General features: G+C 43.6%; 1 protein-coding gene across 1 annotated transcript in view; it reads right to left on the bottom strand.

Annotated features, from left to right (window-relative positions):
• The window catches only part of LOC140404429 (probable E3 ubiquitin-protein ligase HERC1), a 300,792-nt gene that overhangs the window by 81,072 nt on the left and 194,539 nt on the right, over positions 1–25,181 (bottom strand). The window contains 14 exon segments of the mRNA XM_072492956.1: positions 1,558–1,691; positions 1,797–1,924; positions 5,358–5,563; positions 6,101–6,314; positions 7,522–7,789; positions 10,178–10,352; positions 13,546–13,746; positions 17,100–17,152; positions 18,206–18,474; positions 20,425–20,645; positions 20,947–21,071; positions 21,581–21,812; positions 23,731–23,847; positions 24,914–25,074. Of these exon segments, the coding sequence (XP_072349057.1) occupies positions 1,558–1,691; positions 1,797–1,924; positions 5,358–5,563; positions 6,101–6,314; positions 7,522–7,789; positions 10,178–10,352; positions 13,546–13,746; positions 17,100–17,152; positions 18,206–18,474; positions 20,425–20,645; positions 20,947–21,071; positions 21,581–21,812; positions 23,731–23,847; positions 24,914–25,074 (2,504 nt within the window).

Consider the following 25,181-nt stretch of genomic DNA (forward strand, 5'->3'; position numbering starts at 1 on the left):
ATTCTCTTTGCAGAGGTTTCCTGCATTACACACATGCAAAGTTCATGAACACCAATAATAAAAAGAAGTTAAGAATACTGGTTCAAGAAAAAAATAAAAAATATGAGAAGTGGGCCCCCTCAGCCTGCTTTGGCATTCGATAGAACCATGACTGACCTGATTGAGGCTTCAGTTCTACTTTCTGTCCCCACAAATCTCAATTCCAATGCAAATCAAAAAATCTCAGCCTTGATTCAATGACCCAGCCGCCACTGCTCTCTGGGGAACAGAATTCCAAAGAATAACGACCCTCGGAAGAAATTCCTCCTCAACGCAGACTTAAATGGGAGACTCCTTATTCTTAAACCACACCCCTTAGTTGTAGACTCCCCCAGGAGGGAAACATCCTCACGGCATTTACCATTTAATTTCCCCTCAGAATCTTATATGTTTCAATAAGATCATCTCTCATTTGTCTAAACTCCAACGAGTATCGGCTAAACCTGCCCAACCTTTCTTCCCGAGACAAGTCCTTCATCCCAGGAATCAGCCTGTGAATCTTCTCTCAACTGCACCCAATGCAAATGCTTCCCCCTTTGAATAAGGAGACCAAAGCAGTATGCAGTCTCCTCGGTGCAGTCTCACCAACACCTTTCCCTACATTTATACTCATCATCCTTGCAGTAAAGGCAACTGGCCTTGTTAATGACTTGCTGCACCTACATGTTAACCTTTTGAGATCCATTTACCAGGACACTGTGCTGCAGGAATCTGCAGTCTACCCCCATTTAAATAATATTCAGTTTTCTCTTCTTCCTAGCAAAATAGACAACCTCACATATTCCCCACATTGTACTGCATCTGTCAATTGTTTGCCGACTCATTTAACCTGTCTATATCCCTCACCATTTTCTTTCTGACACATCTTTTTATTGTTTGCAACTTTGGCTCCTTCATCTAAGTCATTAATACAGACTTTAAATAATGGACAAACTAGTTGGTTTGTCAGCCTGAAAATGATTCTTATCATTGCACCAGTTAAGTTAACCAATTTTTTTTGATCCATGTTAATATATTACCCCTGACACCTTTAACGTGGCACCTTGTCAAATGCCTTTCGGAAAAACAAATACACTACATCTACTGGTTTCCCTTTATCTACCCCAGCAGTTACACCCTCAAAGAACTCTAATAAACTTGTCAAACACCATTTTCTTTTCATAAAACCACATTGACTTGTCTTGGTTGTATTATGATTCTCTAGAAGTCCTGCTATTACTTCTTCAACAATGATTCCGGCATTTTTCCAAGTGATACACATTAGACTAGCTGGCTTATAGTTTCCTGCTTTCTCTCTCCTTTCTTGAACTGAGGGGGTTTTCAATCCACTGGAATCTTCTTTTCAGACCATAGGATGCAGGTCAAAGCGGCTTGGCACCTTCAGTCCGTTAGTTAACAAATATTTCAAGGTGGCAAAAGAAATAGATGGACATTTGGGCTGCTCCATTTTACTTCTGAAACAAAATAACGAACTTTAGAATTTTACTTTACGAAGTATAAATATATTAAGTGCCATACCAGTGACTTGCCAGATGTTCACCACCTTTTCTAGAGCGGCTGCAATGTATTTTCCACTCACACTCCAACAAATGAGAGACAAATTTGGGTCACACGGTGAACCCAGGCTGCCCAAGTCTTCTGAAATAATTTCTCTGTTTAATAAAAAGCCAATGCAATATTCAACATTACTTGTGAAAACTCAAATACGCTTACGTTGACTACAAATAATCCACACAATTGTGTTTAAATTCACTCACGTTTTGTTGAAGACACAGGTTTGTTGTAAGGTGTAATGATTCTTAGTGACATTCCACACTCTAACAGTCCCATCATTGCCACTTGTTGCTAGGAGACCTTTTTTGTTACACCATTGACATGTGATCACCTTTAAAGAAATTTAAAAAAAGACTACTTTAGAAATGTGTTATCAAAGCAATTAAAACACTTGGGCCAGGATTTTCTGGCCCCATTGCGGTGGGTCCCGCCATGACAGATGCAGCAAGCCAGCCAAACATCCAGTGACTCGTCAGCACCAGTAAAGCCCGCTGGTGGACGGGACAGGAGGGCTCAGCCATTGAACTTAATATAATGACAAGTGATTCATAATAAAACTCTTAAAAAAAAGTTAATGATGTATATGGCAAATGTAAATGTCACCACGGTTCCAGAGGACCATAGGCTGCTCTCCTCTTTGAAATCTGAGTGGTGGTGATTTAACCTGAGGGTCACCACACCTCAGGCGAGGGGCAAGGTTGAGAAGGCGAGGCCTTCATGATAACCTCAGCTGGTACGGGAAATGAACCCGTGCCATTGGCGTCGTTCCGCATCACAAACCAGCCGTCCAGCTAACTGAGCTAACCGACCCCTGCATACGGTAGCACCAAGTTTACTCACTCAGGTGGATAAAAGATCCATAGCACCATTCTGAAGAGATGCAGGGGAGTTCTCCCTGGTGTCCTGGCCAAACTTCATCCCTTAACTAACACCACAAAGCAGATTATCTTATTTCTGTTTGTGGGAGCTTGCTGTGTGCAAGTTGGGTTCTGTGTTTCCGCCGTGGCTACACTTCAAAAGGTACTTCAAAACCCTTTGGAATGCCCGGTGGCTGTGAATGGTGCTTTGCAAATGCAAGTCTTTCTTTTTATTGAAATCAGTGCACCAACGAGGCAAGGACTGACCAATCCTCTGCCCATTTCCACCCAGCTTGAAATCATGTGTTCAAAGCGCTACATCTCAGCATATCGGGGTGCCTTACAGTGCAGCCCTGTCAGAATATAGTGATGGGCAGACCAGAAAAGGGTTCGGAATTTCTCCAGGTGGTTCCAATACAGTGCTACAGCTCGAGGGACTCGCACACAGCAAGCGGGAGCAAGAACAGAAGGAAAGTCAAGATTTACAAATACATTCAATTATATTAATTACATTGCAACAGTAACTACACTATTTTTTTTAAGCACTTATTTGGCTGTAAAGCACTTTGGAACCTCCCACGGTCATGGTAGGTGCTGTATAAATGAAAATCTTGCCATCTAATTGTCCCATTATTATTTTCTTTAAAATAAATTTAGAGTACCCAATTCATTTTTTCCAATTAAGGGGCAATTTAGCGTGGCCAATCCACCTAGCCTGCACATTTTTCGGGTTGTGGGGGTGAAACCCACACAAACACGGGGAGAATGTGCAAACTCCACACGGACAGTGACCCAGAGCCGGGATCGAACTTGGGACCTCGGCGGCGTGAGACAGCAATGCTAACCCACCGCGCCACCGTGCTGCCCTCATTCGCCCATTATAGGATACAGTTAAAGTCTAATGGTTTCCACAAGCTTGGTAGATTAATCCTATTTTCACCATTTCTTTCTAGTATCTTTTCTAAACGTCTACCGTACATCAATTTCTGTTCCCAGGTCCTACTTTTTCCAGAAACCAAAACAAAAATAGACTACGCCCAATGCTCTGGCAAGCACCAGGAATAGGGCAGCTGGTATCCACTTGACAAAATAACTGGGTCCCATCCTACGAGTGGCTGCAGTTCAAGATGGCCATGACGATAAATGTCAGAACCTTTCCCTCCCCACACCAAGACCGCAACAATTCACTTGCAAGCAACCGATGCTCAAGAGCTGAATGAATTCAGAAAGTTATTAAGAGTCAAATAATGGCAACTCAGATATTACTTACAACCACTTTATCACGAGCTGCCAAGTTTAAATATGTTGTAACAAAAAGGAAAAAATAACTTTCAGCCCATACTTTTGTGACTATCTATTTCATGGTTCATGTTAATATTTTAGAGGTGATGTTTAGTGCTGGGACGATTATTGTGCGACTATAAGGTAATGAAAATGCTGGGCTTCAGTGATTGACAGATCACCTAAAGAATAGAAAGTTCGAAAGGTTACCCCCCTGGGGCTTGTTGAATAGAGTCAGAAGAGATAGAGCTATGAAGCAGCAGTTGGGCCTAGCTGGGGAAATTGTAAGCGAGGGATAATTGAAATGAAATGAAAATCGCTTGTCACAAGTAGGCTTCAAATGAAGTTACTGTGAAAAGCCCCTAGTCACCACATTCCAGCGCCTGTTCGGGGAGGCTGGTACGGGAATTTGATTGTGCTGCTGGCCTGCCTTGGTCTGCTTTAAAAGCCAGCGATTTAGCCCTGTGCTAAACTAGATAATTGGCTCAGAGGTCGGTTTAAGGATAGCCCAGAGCAGACTACATCATCATGGAGATGGACGGAGCTTTGGAAGGCTCTCTAGTTTTAACTTAGCTGAGGTAGTTTGCCGGGCTAGATTTTAATTGCAGTTTGAACCTAGTGAGGTTTGCTGAGGCAAGTTTTCCAAAATAAATGATGGTTAGACAGACCTGCGCTGTGGGAAGCTGGGTGAGACCTAATCTGTTCGAATTTTATGAGGGACGGAAGGTGGAACATTAATTAGTTTGCAGTTAATGAGAGAATCTACAGCAGGCTTCAGTGTCTTATTGAAAAAGAAAGTTATCGAACCGGTTAACTTGGAAGTATTGGAAAAGTAACCAGAAACAAGGGACTGTGGCCGTCACAGACAAGAGGATAATTGAAAATTAAAAAAATAATTATGTTCTTTAAGTTTCAAAGTCAATGTGCAAAATCCATCTCATTGCTTCCTCCAAATTTCAATTGAAATTGAAACCAATTCATGGTCTCCACAAGATCCAGGCTGATAAGAAAAGGCATTACACCTCACCATGGGCTTGATTGAACGCTTGATCTTCGCCAAAAGGATAAAAGAAAATCTTTACCTCAGAATAGCTGGAGCCGAGGAAAATTCCCCAGTGTGCTGTGGCATACTAATGGGTGGTCCCTACAGAAATGTATAACTTTAAGATTTGTGTATCTAATAATTATTGGAGGAAGCAAAACTGAGTGCATAACATATAGATGCTGTAGCGTTAACTTACTTGTATTTGCTTTGTTTAATTTATTCTATATGTAATGGCGTTTTCATTTTGTTTACAAAAAAATAATAAAATCTTATGGAGTACTTCTATTGGTTAAAATGGGAGAACTTGGATTTCTTTTTGGGAGGCAGAGTGACGCGGTGGTTAGCACTGCTGCCTGCAGCATTGTGGACCCGGGTTCGATCCCGGCACTCAATCTGTGTGAGGTTTGCACATTCTCCCTGTGTTTGCGTGGGTTTCAATCTCACAACCTAAAATGTGCAGGTTAGGTCGAAAAAAAATAATTGAGTATTCTACATTTTTTTTTTTTATAAACTTGGATTTCTTTTCAATGTTCCAGGTTGGACCGTAGCAATATTTACAGGTGCGAAAGTGTATTTCTTACCCTATTCTGATGTGCTTCAAGCTTGTTGAATGAACATTTCCGTAGATCCCCAGACATATCGGCATACGTCTGCGGTTTACTCTGGTTGTCGCGATCGTGGGCTGCAAGAGTCCGAACGAGCTGCTGAGCAGCCCACTGTCTGTGTTGGGAAGACAGCCGAGATGAGAGGCAGCAAGCTGCTAAGGCATTAGCCAGCTCCAGAGGGCCTACAGCAGAAGGATCATAGGAAGGATGGGCATACAAATGGGCAATAAAACCTGCTTAAACAAAACAGTGAGACAATCCCCAGTGAATGACGGTCAAGATAACAACAAAGCAATGGTACTGCACTCACCTTGCTACATACAAAGTGTCATATAACCGATTATTCAAAATTCTTTAAATGCTGTATTATATTGAAAAAACTTTTTAAAAAATAAATAAAAGTATAGGTGATTTTTACGTTTAAATCTTCAAATTAGCAACAGGAAGTAAAATGCATGTTGGATAGAATGCGCAAATCAGAAGTGAAGTTTTGACACACTGGTCATTGTCTCAGTACGTAGAAAAACCACATGACAAAAATAAACTAGTGTCGGCAAAAGTATAATGGATGCAAACACCATGCAAGCATTTTAGCCCAAAGTCAATCGTTTTTTGCGGCTTCTCGAAGGGTTAAAATACCACTGTTCAAACCGAGCATGTTGTAATTAGTACAGTTCACACTGCATTCACCTATACATGAATTTGAGAGACAGACCTACCTCTTTTTTCCATCTCTGCCTTGTCGTAGGTTGGTCTCAGCTTGGCACCCTTGTCAGCGAGCAGTGCCACTAACGCTTGAGTTACAACAAAGTTTGGAGACGTCACCAGCTTATTTTCCTCAGCAATACCGCGAAGGAAACTGGGCAGGAACTTTCTCTGAATGGGGTCATCTATGGTAGTGAGATTCATGCCGGTTGCCGCTGAGATCAGGTTCTGAGGAGATAAGGAAAGATGGTAGTTTTTGACCCACACATCTGGACAATTCCCTCCTTTTCCATCGCCTTCCTGCAGATGTTATGCAAACCAGCAACTGACCCCAGGCATAAAGGTTAAGAGCAAGTTTTGGTTAGCTTTTTCACTTTGATCTTTGGTATCAGCATAAAATTGTGCATTTTTGTTTTTTAGTGCAGTTTGTAATTTCGGCAACTTACCTGAATGGCACTAGGTTTAGCAGTTGTTGCACAGGTGGCAAGAACTGCATTGTTTTTAATAATCTTAAAGTACCCAATTTGTTTTTTCCAATTAAGAGGCAATTTACCGTGGCCAATCCACCTACCCTGCACATCTTTGGGTTGTGGGGGTGAGACCAACGCAAACACGGGGAGAATGTGCAAACTCCACACAGATAGTGACCCAGGGTCGGGATCGAACGCAGGTGCTGTGGGCAGCAGTGCTAACCACTGCACCACCGTGCCGCCCAAGAACTGCATTATAAAAGGTACATACTCAGTCTGTTTTGTTTTTTTAAACACTTCCTACTGCCTCTTATGACCCCCCTCATATTCCTTCCTACTTACCACAAATCTCTCCCAACCCCCCTTGGCTCCTTCCCGCTTGCCGCCTCTCCTGACCGGCTTGCTTCCTCCAGTTTACCCCTCCCGGCTCCCTCGCTGTTTCCCACCTCCGTCCTCTTGACCCCCTCTCTCCTTGCGTACCTCTGCTGACCCCTTTGCTGCTTCCCTCTCCCTCCTGCTCAACGCTTTCCTCTCAAAACCCCCTCACCACCTCCCTCGTTGCTTCACCCACTGCTCCTCTCCCCAAGCCTAGACACACACCTACAACACACCAAAGTTTGGACTCCTGGGAGCAACACATTTTGTGCCAGTGTGGTGGGACAGAGGTAAACTCTCACAAGCTCCCAAAGCAGAGTGGTTGATCTCAGCCACTTTGCTGAGAGGTGCTCAATGGAGGCTAAGCAACATCTCTTTATGAAAGGAAACTACAAATCAGATTAAATTTTAAGGAAAATACATTGCATGTAGAGGGAAGGAAATAAACTGCAACAGATACATTTCCAAAGTATTGAAGTGGCTGCAAAGTACTCAGTGAAGTAGTCAGACAGTAAAGTCCCGAGGTTGCGAAGCATGCTACACAAAAGTAAGGCTAAACCAACAATAATTACACACACTGCAGATGTTACCTGCGTACAGAGCTGAACAAGTAGCTTTGCAGCACTCGGACTGTTCGACGCTAAACAGCCCACCGCGGTGCTCAGGTAGGCAAGGCAGGAAATTGGTTTGTTGGCTTTGCTGTGAACTCCACATGGCCGATCTGAAATGCTGGTGGTTCCTGGACTCGGGGAGAGACCGGCTCTGCCTGCTGCAGCCAAACACATCAACCGAACCAGGGTCTTGATGTCCGTCAACCCCAAAGACTCCAGGCCTGCTGCTAGGCTGCAACTAGAGCCACTGGAGGGAACAGAGGGAAGGGCACAGCAGTGAGACACCAGCATCATTTCTCGTGAACAAAAAAGATTTATCCACACAGTCACAGTTTTTTTTAAAACTTAAAAAAAAAAAATCATTTGTAACTCAAAACTTCTCATCAGGGAAATAATGTTCCCAAACCAAATTTTACTGTAGAAAGGAAATGCGTCGATAGATTTGGTTCTGAACAAAGTAACTTAGAAAAATATAAACAAAATACTGCGGATGCTGGAAATCTGAAATAAAAACAGAAGATTCTGGATAAACTCAGCAGGTCCGGCAGCATTTGTGGAGAGGGGCACGGTTAACGTCGAGTCCACATGACTCTTCTTCAGGGCTGAAGAGAGATGGGAAGGTGACGGATTTTATATGCGGAAGAAGTGGAGCAAAACAGAAGTTCCGGGAAAGGCGGAAGTTAAGGGGAGATTTGACAAAGATTTCATGGACACAAGACAAAGGGTGTTAAGGAACAAGGAAGGTACTAATGGCCGTTACCCAAAGCTGTGCTGCCCAAATTTATGGTGGTTCAGGCATTGGGGTCCAGGTATGAGCGTGTTAGAATCTTGAGGTAACAAGAGCATAGTTGAGGGTTTCAACTGCAGATGAGCTCAATTTGGGTCGAGCAGGGCGATTTTATGGAGGTGGAAAGACAGCCTTCGCAGCGGCATGAAGATGTGGTTGGAAGCACATCTCGGGGTCAAACATGTCACCAAGTTTGTGAAAAGGATTTCATGCTGCCAAAACTACATGGGGGAAAAGAAATCTCTCGAGTTAAACAGGCCTTTTTTAGAATATCATTGAAAGCAGATTAAAAATGAACATTGGTTTTAAAGAAAGGAACTTGCATACAGAAAACAGTCCCAGACTAGTTGTCATGACACCCTGCGCTATTGCACAGTCAATTCCAGCCCCAATTGACCCAGAGTCGCAATGCAGGTAAAATTAGATTATATTTAAAATACCCGAGACCTTTGGCCGTGCCCAATAACACAATTAACCTTTTGTTATTGTTATGGGTCAGGGTTTAGAGAATCCCAAAGTGTATCATGGAGTTCACCTGACCCACAACTTTTAATAGATTGTGGTATGGGGAGCACACGGCTCACTCTACAGGTGTGGTACAGCAGAAAATGGACCAGTGGTTTTTAAAACAAAACAATGTTTATTCTATGAACTCAAGTTAACCTTTCTAAAACAAACAGTGAACATCTTAGCAACCAGTAAATCAAATCCACCCCCAAAGAATACAACACTAAGTAATCTGTATGCTGTTCTTTTAACATCCAAAAACTTAAACCTCTAAACAGGAGGAGCACATTAGATTTATATTCAATACTGAGACCTTTTTACAATTCTGAGTTCTCCAAATGATCCATAGTCTTTGGATGGCAACGATCAAGAGCAGTGCAGCTCACAGACACACCCAAGCTTTTCTCAAACTGAAACTCAAAAAGCAGAAGTGGAGCTCAGCTCCACCCACATTCTGACATCACTGCAGTAACATGAGCAGCTCCATTTCTTAAAGGTACATTTCTTAAACACCCATTTCTTAAAGGGTACTCTCACATGACATTATGTACAGTATTATAATTAAATGGACAAAAAAATGTAACTGACTATCTAATACCCCTTTCCCAACCCCCTCTTTCGAATTACCCTCACTAAATATATATATTGTATATTGACACACATAAACAGAGGGGAAAGGATAGTGGAAAGGGAAAGAAAATATTAATAAAAATAAAAGGATAAGGATCTTTGATGCACAGGGATGACTTCTAATTATTGTCTTTCTGAAATTCAGCTTCCGTTTTGATACATCTTTCCTCTGGGCTTGAGATTGTTTTCTCTGGCAAGGTTGTCTTCCTTCTCTGCAGACTCCACATCATTTCTTGTTCACAGCAAAGGATCTGCCAGGCACTCACTGCTTTCAGAACAATAAAGCAGTGCTTTCACTTCCGCAAGGAGAGAGAGCGCGAGAGATTTCCAAGGTCTAAATGCTTCTCGGAAAGCATCATGCAGGAACCAATCATTGTCAGGCAGAACACTGTCCCCTGGCCAACCCACCGGTTGCCAGCCACCCAAATCGATCAAATTCCCTCCAAACCTTGTTCCCAAGAACCACTCGATGCCGAGGAGCCTGGCTAAAAACAGAGCCTAGTATCCTGACAAGCAGGCTGCTTCAATTTGGAGTCTTCTGCTTAAAGGCACATTCCGATTATGGGTCCAAGAATCACAATAATAAAATAACAAAGAAATAGGAACAAAGGAAATAAACAGGAAGGACTCTTACATAGTCTCATTCTTATAACCACTTTAGCATTGAGCTATCATTCAAAAAAAAAAAAAAAGGAATCAACTTCTTCCTACCTGACAGATAACAATGAAAGAGCTCTCATAACCATGGTTCTTGCTAGAAGGACCTGTGCTGCGGCAGTCACTCTCCTCAAGGCCATAACTCGGTCATGTGGATTTAGCAGGGCAGCTGCCTGTTCCCCAAGTGTCACTCTTCCGGACGAACATTTATCTACAGATCCAAGGCAACCTTGATAGAACATTTAAGTTATAGTGTTAGTGTGAGGAGACCATAAAGTAAAAGAGTGAGAACCCAAGAGGCTGAAAGGACAGAAGGAGACCAGTTAAGCCTACCGTCTTTACTAAACCAATGAAAAGCAAATCTCACTACCTTACTTTTACTCAAAGGTCCTGTACGTCCTTTGGTTCAACTATTCATCAACCCTCCTTTCAACTGTTCCCTATACCAAAACATCCATCACTCTAACAACTCTTTGCATGAGGAAATTTTTGTAACCTGTCGCCTCGTTATTAATGATGATTTTAAACAGTTGACCCTCGCCACTGAAAAGAGTGAATAACGCAAGATTCTCAAAACCCTTCTCAGTTGAACAGCTTGAATTTTCTCTACAGCAATGAGCGCTGCCCCAGTACCTCAAATTTCCCATTACTATACTTTCTATGCTATCATCTCAGTTCTACCAGATGGTTAACTACTTTTATCAGTCTACATATTTTCAGTTTTTATACCTTGTGATTCCATATGAACTGCAGGAATCTGCTCCTGTGTGCTAAAGATGAGCAGATTTAATCATGAATATGATTTAATTATGAAGTTAGAAAAAGTAGGACAAACCTAACCCAGTCAACTAATGTCCAATCAGGATATTCCCAATCATCAACATAATGATGGAAGAGCTCGTTGACAGTGTTATCAAAGAGCAGTTACTCATCAATAGCTTCAGGACCACTCGGCTCCACTTACCATCTTTGTCCAAAAAAGGGCAAATTCAGGAAGCCCTTGGAAAACTCTCCAATGGGAGGTTCAAGCTTAGCAAATAGATATATGGTTACTTGAGGCTAATCATCTCTGCCACAGGACATCGCTGGAACTCAGAGCAGTGTTCCAGGCCAACAAACTCTAGCTGTTTCATCCGTCACCAATCCTTCATCAAGAGCTCAGAGCAGGGGATGCTCGCTAATGATTGTAGCGTTCACTTCCATTCACTATTCCTCAGACCGTGCCAATATGGAGCAAAACATTCTGGCTTACCCCTGATAAGAGGTAGGCAACATCCTTGCCACACAAGTGCCAGCCAATGACCATCTTTAACATGGGAGTCAGACTACCTGTCCATAACAATAATTGATATTAGCATCGTTGGATCCAAACTCCGATGAAACTGATGGGGTTATCACAGAACTGAAATGTAACTGGACCAGCCTTTTAAATATTCTAACAAGTAACTGCACAAGCAGTTTAGAAGCTGGGTCAGAAGATTTGAAAGTTCAAGCTCTGCCCCAGAGGCTTGATCACATTACCTGATACTAAGAAATGAGAGTGCTGAGGGGGTATGGTGCTATCGTTCAGATTAGACGCCAATCTGCCTTCCCAAATAGGTGGAAAGGTTAATTGATACAAGAACAAAAAGAGTTCTTCCCAGCATTGTCATTATTGCTCCTCAACTAGCATCACTGAACTATATGGGGCTATGCTTGCTGAAGCAAATCATCTGGTGCGGTGTCTAGTTAGACTCTTCTCTTCACCCTCCAGCTCAAAATATTTTTGCGCCCCAACGTGCTGAAACGGTGATCCGATAACAGCCGATAATATCGGAACAACAGTGCGTTACTTAAACCAATTAGATTTTAGGATTGAGAAAGAAATAGAGGAATGACAGAGAAGGAAATAGGTCAAATCAGGTATAGAAAGAGGAGAGAGATTGGATTGAAAGGAAGAAAAAAAACAATTGTTAAAAATTTGACTAATCTCCCATGTGCAATTTTCCTGGCTAAATTAGTCACCGCGGTTTTAACTCTTCAACATCTGGACCACACTTCCCACATTATACACTGTCTGCCACCTTGTAGCCCACTCACGTCACAGCCTCTTTGTGCCTTCCTCAAGTTGATTGTTACTGCAAGAACAATTATTAGGTTGCTTAAAAGGTACTTGTTAACATAAGTCGGAAAGCCCTAAATCTATCTGGCGGGCGAGTTTAATGGGCAATTAACATGCAAACCCAATAAATTCTTAAAAAGTAATGGGAGGCTAAGGGCAAGTTATCACTTGTACGAAATAAATTGCAGATTGACCAGCAAGCTCTAGAAATTTGCAACTTGTGCCACCTCCTTTAATCCCTGAATTTGCTGGTTGATCTACATTTTAGTAATGGTGTCTCTCATCAACACAGTGGTAGTTTCCAACCAAGATTTGGTCCAAAATCTGGTTATTCATCTCAATGGTGTTTGCGGAACGTTGATCTGTGCAAATTGGTTGCTGCCTTTCCCTACAATTCAACAATAGCTATACTTCAGCGAGTACTTTGTTGGCTTTTTAGTGGTTCAGTACACTGATCATGAAACATGTGACGCTAGTTATTTTTTCTTCAGCTTTAACATATTGTGAATAGTTAACACAAGACCGGGAGTAACGCATCTGATGTTTGCTGTTAGGGATAACGGTAGGAATGTGAGCCATGACGAGGACACAAAAATGCTCTGAAGAGATACAGATAGGTTATGGGAGTGGGCTTCAAGGCGGCAGATGGAGTACAAAGCAGGATTATTCACTTTGGTAGAAGAACAGGAACAAAAAGGACATTTTTTTTTTTTAAAAAGGTGCAAAACTTCAAATTGCTGATTTTCAGCCAGACTTGGGTGTACTCTTCAAGAAACACACAATCCCTAATTGCCCTTGAACGGAGTGGCTTACTGGACTATTTCAGACAGCACTGCTGTGGGTCTGGAGTCATGCATAGGCCAGACGGGTAAGGACGGCAGACTTGCTTCTCTAAAGGACATCAGGGAACCAGATGGTTTTTCACGACAATCGATTCATGGTCCTCATTAGACTTTTAATTCCAAATTTTCTTTTATTGGTGGTAGGTTTGGAACCGGGGTCCCCAGAGCATTACCCTGGGTCTCTGGATTACTAGACTAGTGACAATACCACTATGCCACCACCTCTGGAACAGAAGCACAGATCATGGGAAGATAATTACAAGTTTTTTTTAATATATTGATTGTGAATTTATTGTTCATCTAATTACAGACGGATTATTCCATGCCAATAATCTACAGCGATTAATCTTTTTTAAATTACCAATGCATTTGCAATTCACTGAATTTGTCTGTGAAACCTACCTTGGTAACCTTCCATTTTCAGGTATTCAATCTGAACAACTCTATTTTATTGCATTATATATTTCCATTGGACAAACCTATTTGCATGAGGGTCTCTTCCATACTGTTGGTTGCTGTCACCATGGCAACAGATGCTCCCAGCGGATCACTGTCTGGAAACTGTACCGGCTCGGGCACAATTCTACGTTCGTTCAGGCCAAGGGGTCCAGCTAGCAGTTCAAACTCCTCCTCTCCAGTCAGCTTCTCATCTTCATCAACATCCAGCATGTCCCAGTCTTCTGCATGGGTAAGTCAAAAAGATGTCAATAAGGACAGAGCCGAAGTTCAACACCATTCATGACAAAACAGCCCCACTTGATTGGCACTCCATCCACCACCTTAAATGCTCACTCTCTCCATCACTGACACACAGCGCTGTGGATGCACAAACACCAGAGCTGTAGCGATCAAGGTGGCAGCCCACCACCACCTTCTCGGAAGGGAATTAGGGACGACAACAAATTTTGGCCTCGCCAACGACACTCACATCCCAAAGAACAAATCAGCACAATAACAGGTTATTCGGCCCTCTAAGCCTGTGCCGGTCATGATGCCAACCTTGGCCAAAACCCTCAGCACTTCCTTGTACCATATCCCTCTATACCCATCCTATCCATGTATTTGTCGCGATGCCTTTTGAACAACCTCCACTGGCAGCACATGCCAGGCACTCACCACCCTCTGCGTAAAAAACCTGCCTCGCACATCTCCTCTAAACTTTGCCCCATGGACCTTAAACCTATGCCCCCTGGTGACTGACCCCTCCACCCTGGGAAAGAGTGTCTGCCCATCCACTCTATCCATGCCCCTCATAATCTTGTAGACTTCTATCAGGTCACCTCTCAACCTCTAACTTTCTAATGAAAACAGTCCGTACCTATTCAGCCTCTCCGCATAGCTAACACCCTCCAGACCAGGCAACATCCTGGTAAACCTCCTCTGCACCCTCTCCAAAGACTCCACATCCTTCTGTTAGTGGTGAGCAGAATTGTGCACAATATTCCAAGTGCGGCCAAGGTTCTACACAACTGTTACATGACTTGCCAGTTTTTATACTCGATGCCTCATCCAACGAAGGCAAGCATTCCATAGGCTTCCTTGACTGCCTTGTCCACTTGTGTTGCCACTTTCAAAGATCTGTGGACCTGCACGCCCAGATCCCATGTAAGATTTGTTTAAAAATCTATTTAATTCTTCGTACAACCAGCTTCCTGAACCACTTTTCTTGGGAAGGCAGTAATTGAAAGTGACATGTTTCTCCCTTTCTCTCAGGGAAAGGAGAATTTCAAGAGAGAACCCTTTTCTGCAGATAGGCATGCAGGACAAGGGGACAAACATTAAAATGGGAGCTAGGCCAATTAGGGAAGAAGTTATGAAACATTTCTGGGCACGATAGGGTGGGAGAGGTGTGCACCTCTCAGAAAAAGTGGACGCAACTTCAACTAATAATTTTAAATCCAGGATCAAAAGATTTTTGCTAGCCAAGGGAACAAAGAGAGATAGAGCCAAAGTGGATAATAATCAGCTACGATCAAACTGATTGGTAAAACAGGCTGAATGGCATCCTCTAGTTTCTATGTTTGGGAGCAGACCCAATCTCGTGTGGTATGCACCCTCACGCAAGTAAAGGAGAGATCAGGAAAACAATCAGAAATATTAATCCTCAGAATTTTAACTTAATAATGACAATCATTAAGGCGACACGATGGCACAGTAGTTAGCACTGTTGCCTCACAGTCCAAGGTTCAATTCCGGCTTCGGGTGACTCTGTGTGAAGTTTGCACTTTCTCCCAGTGTCTGCGTGGGTTTCCTCCGGGTGCTCCGGTTTCCCCCTGCAATCCAAAGATGTGCATGCTAAATTGCCCCTTTGTGTCCAAAGATGCGTAGGTTACGGGGATGGAGCCAGAGTTGGCTTGGGTGCGGTACTCTTTCAGAGGGTCAGTGCAAACTCGATGGGCAGAATGGCCTCCTTCTGCACTGTAGGGATTCTATGATAATTGCTCTACTGCATACTACAATGTGGCGTGAATGTTGCCTGAGCTGATCAGTGGCAATCAACTGTACCAAACAAGCCTTTGCGGAGTCAGGAAGTGAATGACTTGTTGGCGAATTTCCAGCCTCTGAACTTCTTGTAGCCACAGGATTTAGATTGCTGGTCTCTTGTTGGAGGTGGCTATTGCCTGCCAAGTTGTTGGAGGTGGCTATTGCCTGCCATGGCCTTATCAACCTTTCCCCTGACCTGAGGTGTGGTGAACCTCCGGTTAAGTCACCACCAGTCAGCACTCTCTCAAGTATTGCTATTTTCAGCAATACTCTTCTGTACTGGAAATGGAAATGTCGCCACAGTCCCAGAGGACCATAGGCTGCTCTCTCCCCTTTGAGAGAGCGCTGACTGGTGGTGACTTAACCAGGGAAAGGTTGATAAGGCCATGGCAGGCAATAGCCACCTCCAACAACTTGGCAGGCAATAGCCACCTCCAATAAGAGAGAGCCTAACCATCTTTCTTTAAAATTCAATCATAATACCATTGTTGAATCCCCTCACTATCACCATCCCTCATTTGCATTGACCAGAAACTGAACTGGACCAGCCATCTAAATCCTGTGGCTAGAAGAAGTTCAGAGGCTGGGAATTCTCCAACAAGTCATTGACTTCCTGACTCCGCAAAGGCTTGACCACTATCTACAAGGCACAACTCAGGAGTGTGATAGAATACTCTCCACTTGCCTGGCTGAGTGCAGCTCCAACAACACTCAAGAAGGTCAAACTATCCAGGACAGAGCAGCCCACTTTGATTGGCATCCCATCTGCCATCTCAAGCATTCACGCCCTCCACCACCAGCACACAGAATAACCAGTGTGCATCATCTGCAAGATGCAATGCAGCAACATATTGAGCCTCCTTAAACAGCACCTTCCAAACCCATGACCTCTAGCACTTGGAAGGACACATGTGAACACCACTACCACCAGGAAGTTCCCCTCCACACAACATGGTGACGGAACATAATTGTTGAACAAAAAAGAGATATGCTGTCAGAGCTTTTCGACGTGCCCTTTGAAATTTGGTATTCTTGCAAACTGTCCTAATGAGTGCACGACGGGAAACTTTTCCAGCACATCTCTATTTTCAGCAATACTCTTCTGTACTGGAAATGGAAATGTCGCCACAGTCCCAGAGGACCATAGGCTGCTCTCTCCCCTTTGAGAGAGCGCTGACTGGGTGACTTAACCGGAGGTTCACCACACCTCAGGTGAGGGGAAAGGTTGATAAGGCCATGGAAAACCTCAGTCAGTACGGGAATTGAACTGGCGCTGTTGACATCACTCCGCATCAAGAACCTGCCTGCCAGCCAGCCAACTGAGCTGACCATCCCCCATCTTCTGTACTGCCAAGCAACTATAATGCAGTCCCCTTTCCTGTCGCTGGGGCAAAATCCTGCAATGTCCCTAATAGCACTGTCGGTGCGCCTACACAAGATGGATGCAGCATTTGAAAGCACGCAGTATCTTCTCAAGGACAAGTAGGGGCTGGCAACAAACGCTGCCCTTGCCAACGCCATTCACATCCCATCAAAGAATAAAAAATACCTTCATATATGCTGTCCTGCTTGCCTATCAGATCTGGTGCCTGGCCTTTGTACCTGTAAAATGAACAATATTACATTTTTCTAATAATAGAGATATCAATCAAAATAAAATACTCTCAGACTGATCCAGTTATTTTAACAGAGTTGATCGTGGGTAGTGATGTATTCCAGATTCCATTTCCAGACTGATGAGGGTTGTGCTGGGCTATTTCTGCATCATTTCCTTGCACAGGCAACGTTGAAACAATATAGATGCTTCACACAATTAAGCACTCTTTCCTCATCAGCCAATACTGTTGTGTAGGCAGACTACACAGCGGCTCAGTGACAACAGGTTCCACAAGCAGCGAATGGGGCGGCTCAGTGACAACAGGTTCCACAAGCAGCGAATGGAGCGGCTCAGTGACAACAAGTTCCACAAGCAGCGAATGGAGCGGCTCAGTGACAACAGGTTCCACAAGCAGCGAATGGAGCGGCTCAGTGACAACAAGTTCCACAAGCAGCGAATGGAGCGGCTCAGTGACAACAGGTTCCACAAGCAGCGAATGGAGAAAGAACCAGCCAGTCTTTCATGGCAATATTTATTTTATGTCTTATAGGCCAGGAGAAAAATGTTGGAGAACGCCTGTTTTACGTGAAATATAGGTAATGGAAATGTTCAACATTCACTCTTCTCTCTGTGCACCAACCCCCCCCCCCCCCGCAACTTACAGTTCCCCTACTACTATATGCTGACACCCACCCCCTTGAGAATTTAGTTTAAACCTTCCCCAACCACACTACTGAACCCCCCTGCGAAGACATTGACCTTCCGCATAACAAAAGGTCCTTTAATATATGAAACCACAATCTGAAATGAATTGTATTTAGATAGTATTAATAGTTTGTTGAGGCTTGGTGAATTTCAAAAAAATTAAAATGCTTTCATAGAATTCATACATATAACTTGCAAAACCTCCTGATATTTAGCAGTACTGATGCATGGAAGAACCCCTTTTCAGTATTTCATCAGAATTCGTACACTTAGTTGCATTCAATAGATGTCCCCAGAAAATTTAGGAGGCAATTTGTGTTGCGTCCTCTATTTGAAAATGTCTTTCAGCTCACCTTTCTGAGACTGGGGCCTTTGTCTTGCTCTTCATGGCCAGGTACTTGTCCCTGCAGCTGTTACACAAGAGGTAATATGGATTTCCGCTTCCGCACTCACCACCAAACCATCCATCAACATAGGACCCATTGCTACGATAGCCCTGCCGGTTGGCACTGCGCCCACAGCCTGGATGGTTTCTCTTCATGTGATGGTTAAATTGAGCGACATTTGCATCACAGAGTTCACAGACAACTACTTCATCTCTTTCATCAGACTCGCAAACATGCTGCAGATAGATAAAGGTATCAGTCGGAGGGGGGAGCGGAAATATTTACAAAAAAGAAATCGCGAATAATTAATACACCAAGGTTAAAAGCAATCAGAAATAACTTCAAAAGAGCAGCCAACGCAAAACGTTAGTAAATAAATGTGTTATGAGATTTTCTTCATTCTTTGAATAATATGCATACAACATACGCCACAAGAGCAAAACATAGCTTGGCTGATTTGCAGAACACATTAACATATTGTTGTGGTGGTGCTGTATCTTAAGAAATTAAGGGCCTTGGCTTTCAACTGAAGCCAAACTGAACTGCCAACTTCTAAACCCAGAAATCCCACACCCCTGCATACTCCACACCCCACAGAACAGTGGGGTGCAGAGGATGCAAATAATTTGATGAAAGTCGCATCAAAAGTACATGATCCATCTTAATTTAAGCTCTTTACTGAGAAGGATTCGTTGCTGTAGGCCTCAAAGTCAAAGCAAGCAACTAAATACATGATGGAATTATGGCTTAGTAACTTGAAGTTTACTCGAATTGCAGTCGTGCACGCACTATAAATGTGCGACCTCATCAAGCAGTGGGGAAGGCAGAACAGGTAGAATGACCTTCACCTCTACCTGCGCATCACCCCTATAAAATTACAGCAATGCCAAATGCATTCAACCATATACTTGTCTATCCAGTCCTTGGACGAGGTGATGGCACCACTCTTTTTGCATGGCTGGGAACAAATAAATATCAAGGTTTCCAAAATCACTTTGTTTGAGGCCAAGTAACCAGAGTTCCATAACCATTCACATAATGAAAAAGATGATACACTTCTCCTGGTTGTGGTGAAAGATAAAGCCAGAGAACAACCAACAGGACCCGATTTACATTAAAGTTGTAGTTAATTAGCTGAAAGTCCAAATTAAAGCCAGTAATAACAATGTTGCGTAATTCAATAAGGCCACACGTAATATTAACCTTTATAATAACCTTTATTAGTGTCACAAGTAGGCTTACATTAACACTGCAATTAAGTGACTATGAAAATCCCCGAGTCGCAATTCAGAATGTTCAATTCACCTAACAAGAACTTCTTTCGGGACTTGTGGGAGGAAACCGGAGCACCCTGAGGAAACCCACGCAGACACGGGGAGAACATGCAGATTCCGCAGTGACCCGAGCCGGGAATCGAACCCAGGTCCTGGCGCTGTGGAGTAACAGTGCTAACCACTGTGCTACCGTGCCACCCTGTTCATAGAGACTCAGTGGTAGATATGTTAATTTGTGGAACACGAAGGTCTCAACCAGACACCAGTGACAGTTTAATAGATGGCCAATTAATGAGCATGTGCTTGGATGATATCAGTAAAGCAGATCAGCTGTCTACTTCTCATGATCTCAAATTGGCTACCCCGATTTGTACAGTGCAACGCTGTACTTCAAATATACTTAATTTTCCGTGACACTCTTTGGGATGCATGGAGATTGAGAAAGGGGTTATGTAAATGCAAGTTCTTAAAAAAGTAGGTGGCTTTCCCCAGAGTCAATAAAGCAAGGCTCCCGTGGTGTCTGGATGAAGCTAAACCAAGCAAAAATGGGTTTGCCTTTAAATGAAGGATGGTTAGCACTGTTGCTTCACAGCGCCAGAGACCCGGGTTCGATTCCCGGCTTGGGTCACTGTCTGTGCGGAGTCTGCACGTTCTCCCAGTGTGTGCGTGGGTTTCCTCCGGGTGTTCCGGTTTCCTCCCACAAGTTCCGAAAGACGTGCTTGTCAGGTGAATTGGACATTCTGAATTCTCCCTCTGTGTACCCGAACAGGCGGCGGAATGTGTCGACTAGGGGCTTTTCACAGTAACTTCATTGAAGTGTTAATGTAAGCCTACTAGTGACAATAAAGATTATTATTTAGAGCACAAGCTGAAGGTAAACAAGCAAAAGCAGCACAAGCTGCAACCACACACCCATGTCGGCCAGTCCAGTACCTCTGGAATCCACATTCCCAATATATCACTATCACTCGCAAAGTCCTGACCAAACATGGCTTCCATGGCTTCATCGTCCAGGTCAATCTCCAATTCTTCGTCGAGGTTAAAGTCATAGAGGCCACCTGGATCTTGCGGCATTGCTGTCCCCTCCCGCCGGCTTTGGTTTCGATGAGCCTGAACTGAACGGTACAGTCCTGCTGTAATTTTAATATGAAAAGCACTTTATCAAATTATTAAACGCCCGCGTATGTACTCATAAATAGCAATGCATAACGATTCACTTTACCGTTGGCTTTCAAATGGGTCTACAACACAAACTTTCCCGTTGCACTTTTTTGTACTGCGCACTTGAATGAGATCACCGTACTAACCCACATTCTACTCTTCATTCCACACATTACTGAATATTTTTTAACAAAGCATGAACCAGCCACACAGAAATACTCTTTTCTTTCAACATTTTAAGTCCAACATTTTGTATAGGAATGTTTGAATCACCTGCACGTGCCAACAGAGTCCGAGCTGCCAGCTCAAACTTTTGCCTCCTCGTGACGGTCGAACGGCTCCTGGCAGAAGGTATGTTAGTAGATGATCCATTCTCCTCCTGATCCAATCGATTTGGCCTGCAGGAAAAAGCAACATGGAACACTGAAAAACCCAATTATTAAACCAACGAATAGCAGTGGTTAATTGTAAGTCCTGGTCATACTTTGGTCACAACCCTCCATCTGCTCCTGTTAAAAAAAAAACTTTTGGATAGGTTCAAGGCAGCTGGAGCCAAAATGTTAAAACATTGATACTTCCCACTCTACTCAAACCTACCATTTCTCGGGCTTAACTGTACAGTGTATTGGAAGGTTACACTGCAATTTTCAAAGTTGCTTGAAGGTTGTCATGGTGACAGCAGTAACACTGAGCAGGATGTAAAATGTTCCTCAAGTGTTCTACATATATGATGTACATCTATCTACTTTTTTCACCTGTTCCAGTTATTCGTCCAGCCAGAGCATGCTCAAAATATTGAGACCTATCAGTTCTTGTAATGAAATCTTAAGGTAAATTTTACAGGGTATAACAGTAAAATCGTCTTCCACAAGTAGTTACCCAGGAATAGCAAAAATCACCAACATACCCTTCACTGAACCCTTCCTCCAGCTCCGTGGCATCAACGGCAGGTATTTCTCCAGGTGACTGGAAGTAGCCCTGGTCTCTGGACTTATCACTACTGCTTGAAGCAGTGGCTCCATGGCATGAATCTGAAGTGACCGCAGACTGCGACTCATCGTCTTCCTCTGTACTCGGGTGCTCTATCATCCACATGGCCAGCACTGTGATATTCTGGGCATCTGCTTCTCCTCGGGCACCTAAATGCAGTTGAGATATCAAAATGCGGAACTTAAGTCAATTCAAATAATCTTTTCCTGTCATAAAATCAAAGCCAGAAATACAAAAATCTTGCTGTGCAGCAAAACATTTTGAATGATAACCAATGCTGACAAGGGTATTCGTGTAATTATCTTAAGTATTATGCAATCTCTCTCCCAGTGGAGGTTTCTCAGCTATTCAAGCTGCGCAAGAACCCCTAGCACAGCATTATTGTGCATAACATGATCTTACAATAATTAAGCAATAATCTCGGGCAGCACGGCAGCAGAGTGATTAGCATTGTTGCTTCACAGCACCAGGTTCGATTCCCGGCTTGGGTCACTGTCTGTGTGGAGTCTGCACTTCGCCCTGTGTCTGCGTGGGTTTCCTCCGAGTGCTCCGGTTTCCTCCAGCAAGTCCCGAAAGACGTGCTGTTAGGTGAATTGGGCATTCCGAATTCTCCCAGTGTACCCGAACAGGCGCCAGGATGTAGTGACTAGGGGCTTTTCACAGTAACCTCATTGCAGTGTTAATGTAAGCCTACTTGGGACAGTAAAGATTATTATTATTATTATTATTATTAAGCACCCGTCCCCCCACAACCTGTACATGGCATGGATGAAAGTTAGTGAAATCAACTTTAAAAAAAATAAATGGTTATACTTACAGCAAGGCAATAGGTAACTAGGCATGCTGAAACTGCAAATTTCTTATCAAATGCGTTTAGCATAAAGGGAACCGCTCTATCCTTTGCAGAAGCGTCTCCATCATGATTATGGTACAAGAATAACTGATCTACCAGTTAGATTTGCAGAACTGCATTGCAAATACAGAGATGGTGCCACTGCTTGAGTAGAAGTTCTCTCCCAAATACTTGCAAAAAGAATTGCATAGGGTCCCAAATACAGGCCTTTTTTTGGGGAAGATTATAATTCATGGAATTGACATAAACTTAAGTATAGACCGGAAACTAGCGTCGAAATTGGAAGTGGACGTTATCGGAGATCACCAGAACCCTGGTGGGTTCTGAACAGTCATTTTCTTCCTTGCTCAGAAAGCCATCAGCGGCAGGACACAGCACCCTCTTGACACGAAGCAATAACCAATTCATGGAGTCATCGACAACAAGTCTAAGCAAATACTTGGATCAATCCTGGGGATTTGCGTGTAGAACTTGTCAGGTTCACGGGGAAGGCCACATTTAGCATACCTTGTGCCTCAGAGAGGAGTGCCACACTGGAGAAAGTTAGGACAAGGATGCTTTCAGAACAGGAATGATCTTGAGAAACTCTCAGGCAAATTGTTTTCACTGGAGGAAAGCTGGAGTAGAACATGATCCGGGGTTTTAAAATGCTGGGCTGCGTAACTGCTCGGCAGTTGGCAGGTTTGTAGGCGACACGATAGCAGTGGTTAGCACTGTGGCTTCACAGCTCCAGGGTCCCAGGTTCGAATCCGGCTTGGGTCACTGTCTGTGCAGAGTTTGCACGTTCTTTCCATGTCTGTGTGGGTTTCCTCCGGGTGCTCCAGTTTCCTCCCACAGTCCAACGATGGGCGGGTTAGGTGGATTGGCCATGCTAAACTGCCCCTTAGTGTCCAAAAAGGTTAGGTGGGGTTACTGGGATGGGGTGGAGGTGTGGGCGTAAGTGGGGTGCACTTTCCAAGGGCCGGTGCAGACTCGATGGGCCAAATGGCCTCCTTCTGCACTGTAAATTCTATGATTCTATGATCTAGGCACCAAATTAAAAGGACACGAAATTAAAAGCAAAACAAGGTTCAAACAAAGGTGGGTTAGAGCAAAACTTCCTCCCCTCGATGGATCCAGTGGATTTTTCTAATTCTCAATTCTGAAGTGTTCTTCTACCAGGGAATCGATCCATTACAAAAAGGTCATCACTACAGGAGCACAAATGTAATTACCTGTGGCTTCCATGGCTTTTGTAATCTGTCTGAGTGAAAAGCCCATTTCCAAGAGAGGAACAGCAATGGGTGGCGGTGGCGGTGAAGTTGAAAGTCTGCTACTAGGATCAGAAGAGGCTAACAAAATAAGCAAAAAAACGAATTAGCTAGTGACACTTCACAATTATATTTAATTATTAGTTTTTAAACATAGCTTGCAAGAAAAAAATTTGCTAATTATAAGGAAACGTTAGCTGCTTGATATGATGTAGAGTACAAGGAAAATTTCTCAAACACATCTCTACTTGCGGTGAATTCCATCCGCTCCCTCAATGTCCCCTCCCTTTTTAATCACTGGGAATAATTTGTTGAGTTTTTGGGATCAGTAAGGAGCTACAGAAACAGTTTGCCCGAAGAACAAACTACCGTAGAGGCAATACAGAAACTTCAATAACTCAAACTGATTTACTTTTGGCCCATGGAGCAGTAAGCTGGGTGCATCTGCTATGCGGAGAATATCTTGGCTGCATTTGCTGCTCTTGCAAAATGGCAAGAGGACCAGTGAGTGAAGCTGCTAGCAGGGCAGTGAGAGAACAGCTGACAGGATGCCGGAACAATGGACGCAAAATGGCGATGTCAGTGGCAATAGCCACGCTGTGCTGTGACAGGAAACGGGTGTTAAAGAAAGCAATCCGTTATTTGCTACAATTTGTCTAACATTGGGTGGCACAGTGGTTAGCACTGCTGCCTCACAGCACCAGGGGCCTGGGTTCAATTCCGACATCGGGCGACAGTCTGTGTGGAATTTGCACTTTCTCCCCGTGTCTGCGTGGGTTTCCTCCGGGTGCTCCGGTTTCCTCCCACAGTCCAATTGCCTCCCAATTGCCCAAAAGTTAAATGGGGCTAAGGGAATAGAGGCGGGGGATTGGGCCTATGCAGGGTGCACCATCGGAGCTCGGACCAATGCAGGCTTGATCGGCCGAATGGTCGCCTTCTGCACTGTAGGGATTCTCTGATAAGTCTACAGTGTAGCCAAACAGGTATCAAATTGTCTTTCGTATCATGCAGCAGAAATAAGTTACTGATGGCTTGTGAACAAGAACAATGTATACAACCCATAAAAGTTTGCAAATTGATAGCTGATGAAAAAAAATTAAATCCAATCAAGTCTCTATTCAAGTTGCAAAAGCATTAAGTTCAGTACCTGTTCGGTTTGTTTGCCGGGTGGGCTGAGATTCAGGTGAAGTTAGGCTCTGTCGTCTACCCACCTCTTCTGAAGGAGAGGTTGGCAAGGAAGAAACAGGTGGGGTCTGTGCCCGTCGAGTGGGCAATAATGTGGTAGTTGGATAACTGGAGAACATTTGGCTGATGAAAACAATATTATAGATTAATATCTTCCACAGTAAAGACTAGAGAAGCATTAAGGGACACATGCCCATCAACACTATCTGATCTGAATCCTTCTTTCTCCA

This window comes from Scyliorhinus torazame, chromosome 30, assembly GCF_047496885.1.
Source record: "Scyliorhinus torazame isolate Kashiwa2021f chromosome 30, sScyTor2.1, whole genome shotgun sequence".
In the NCBI taxonomy this organism is placed as follows: domain Eukaryota; kingdom Metazoa; phylum Chordata; class Chondrichthyes; order Carcharhiniformes; family Scyliorhinidae; genus Scyliorhinus; species Scyliorhinus torazame.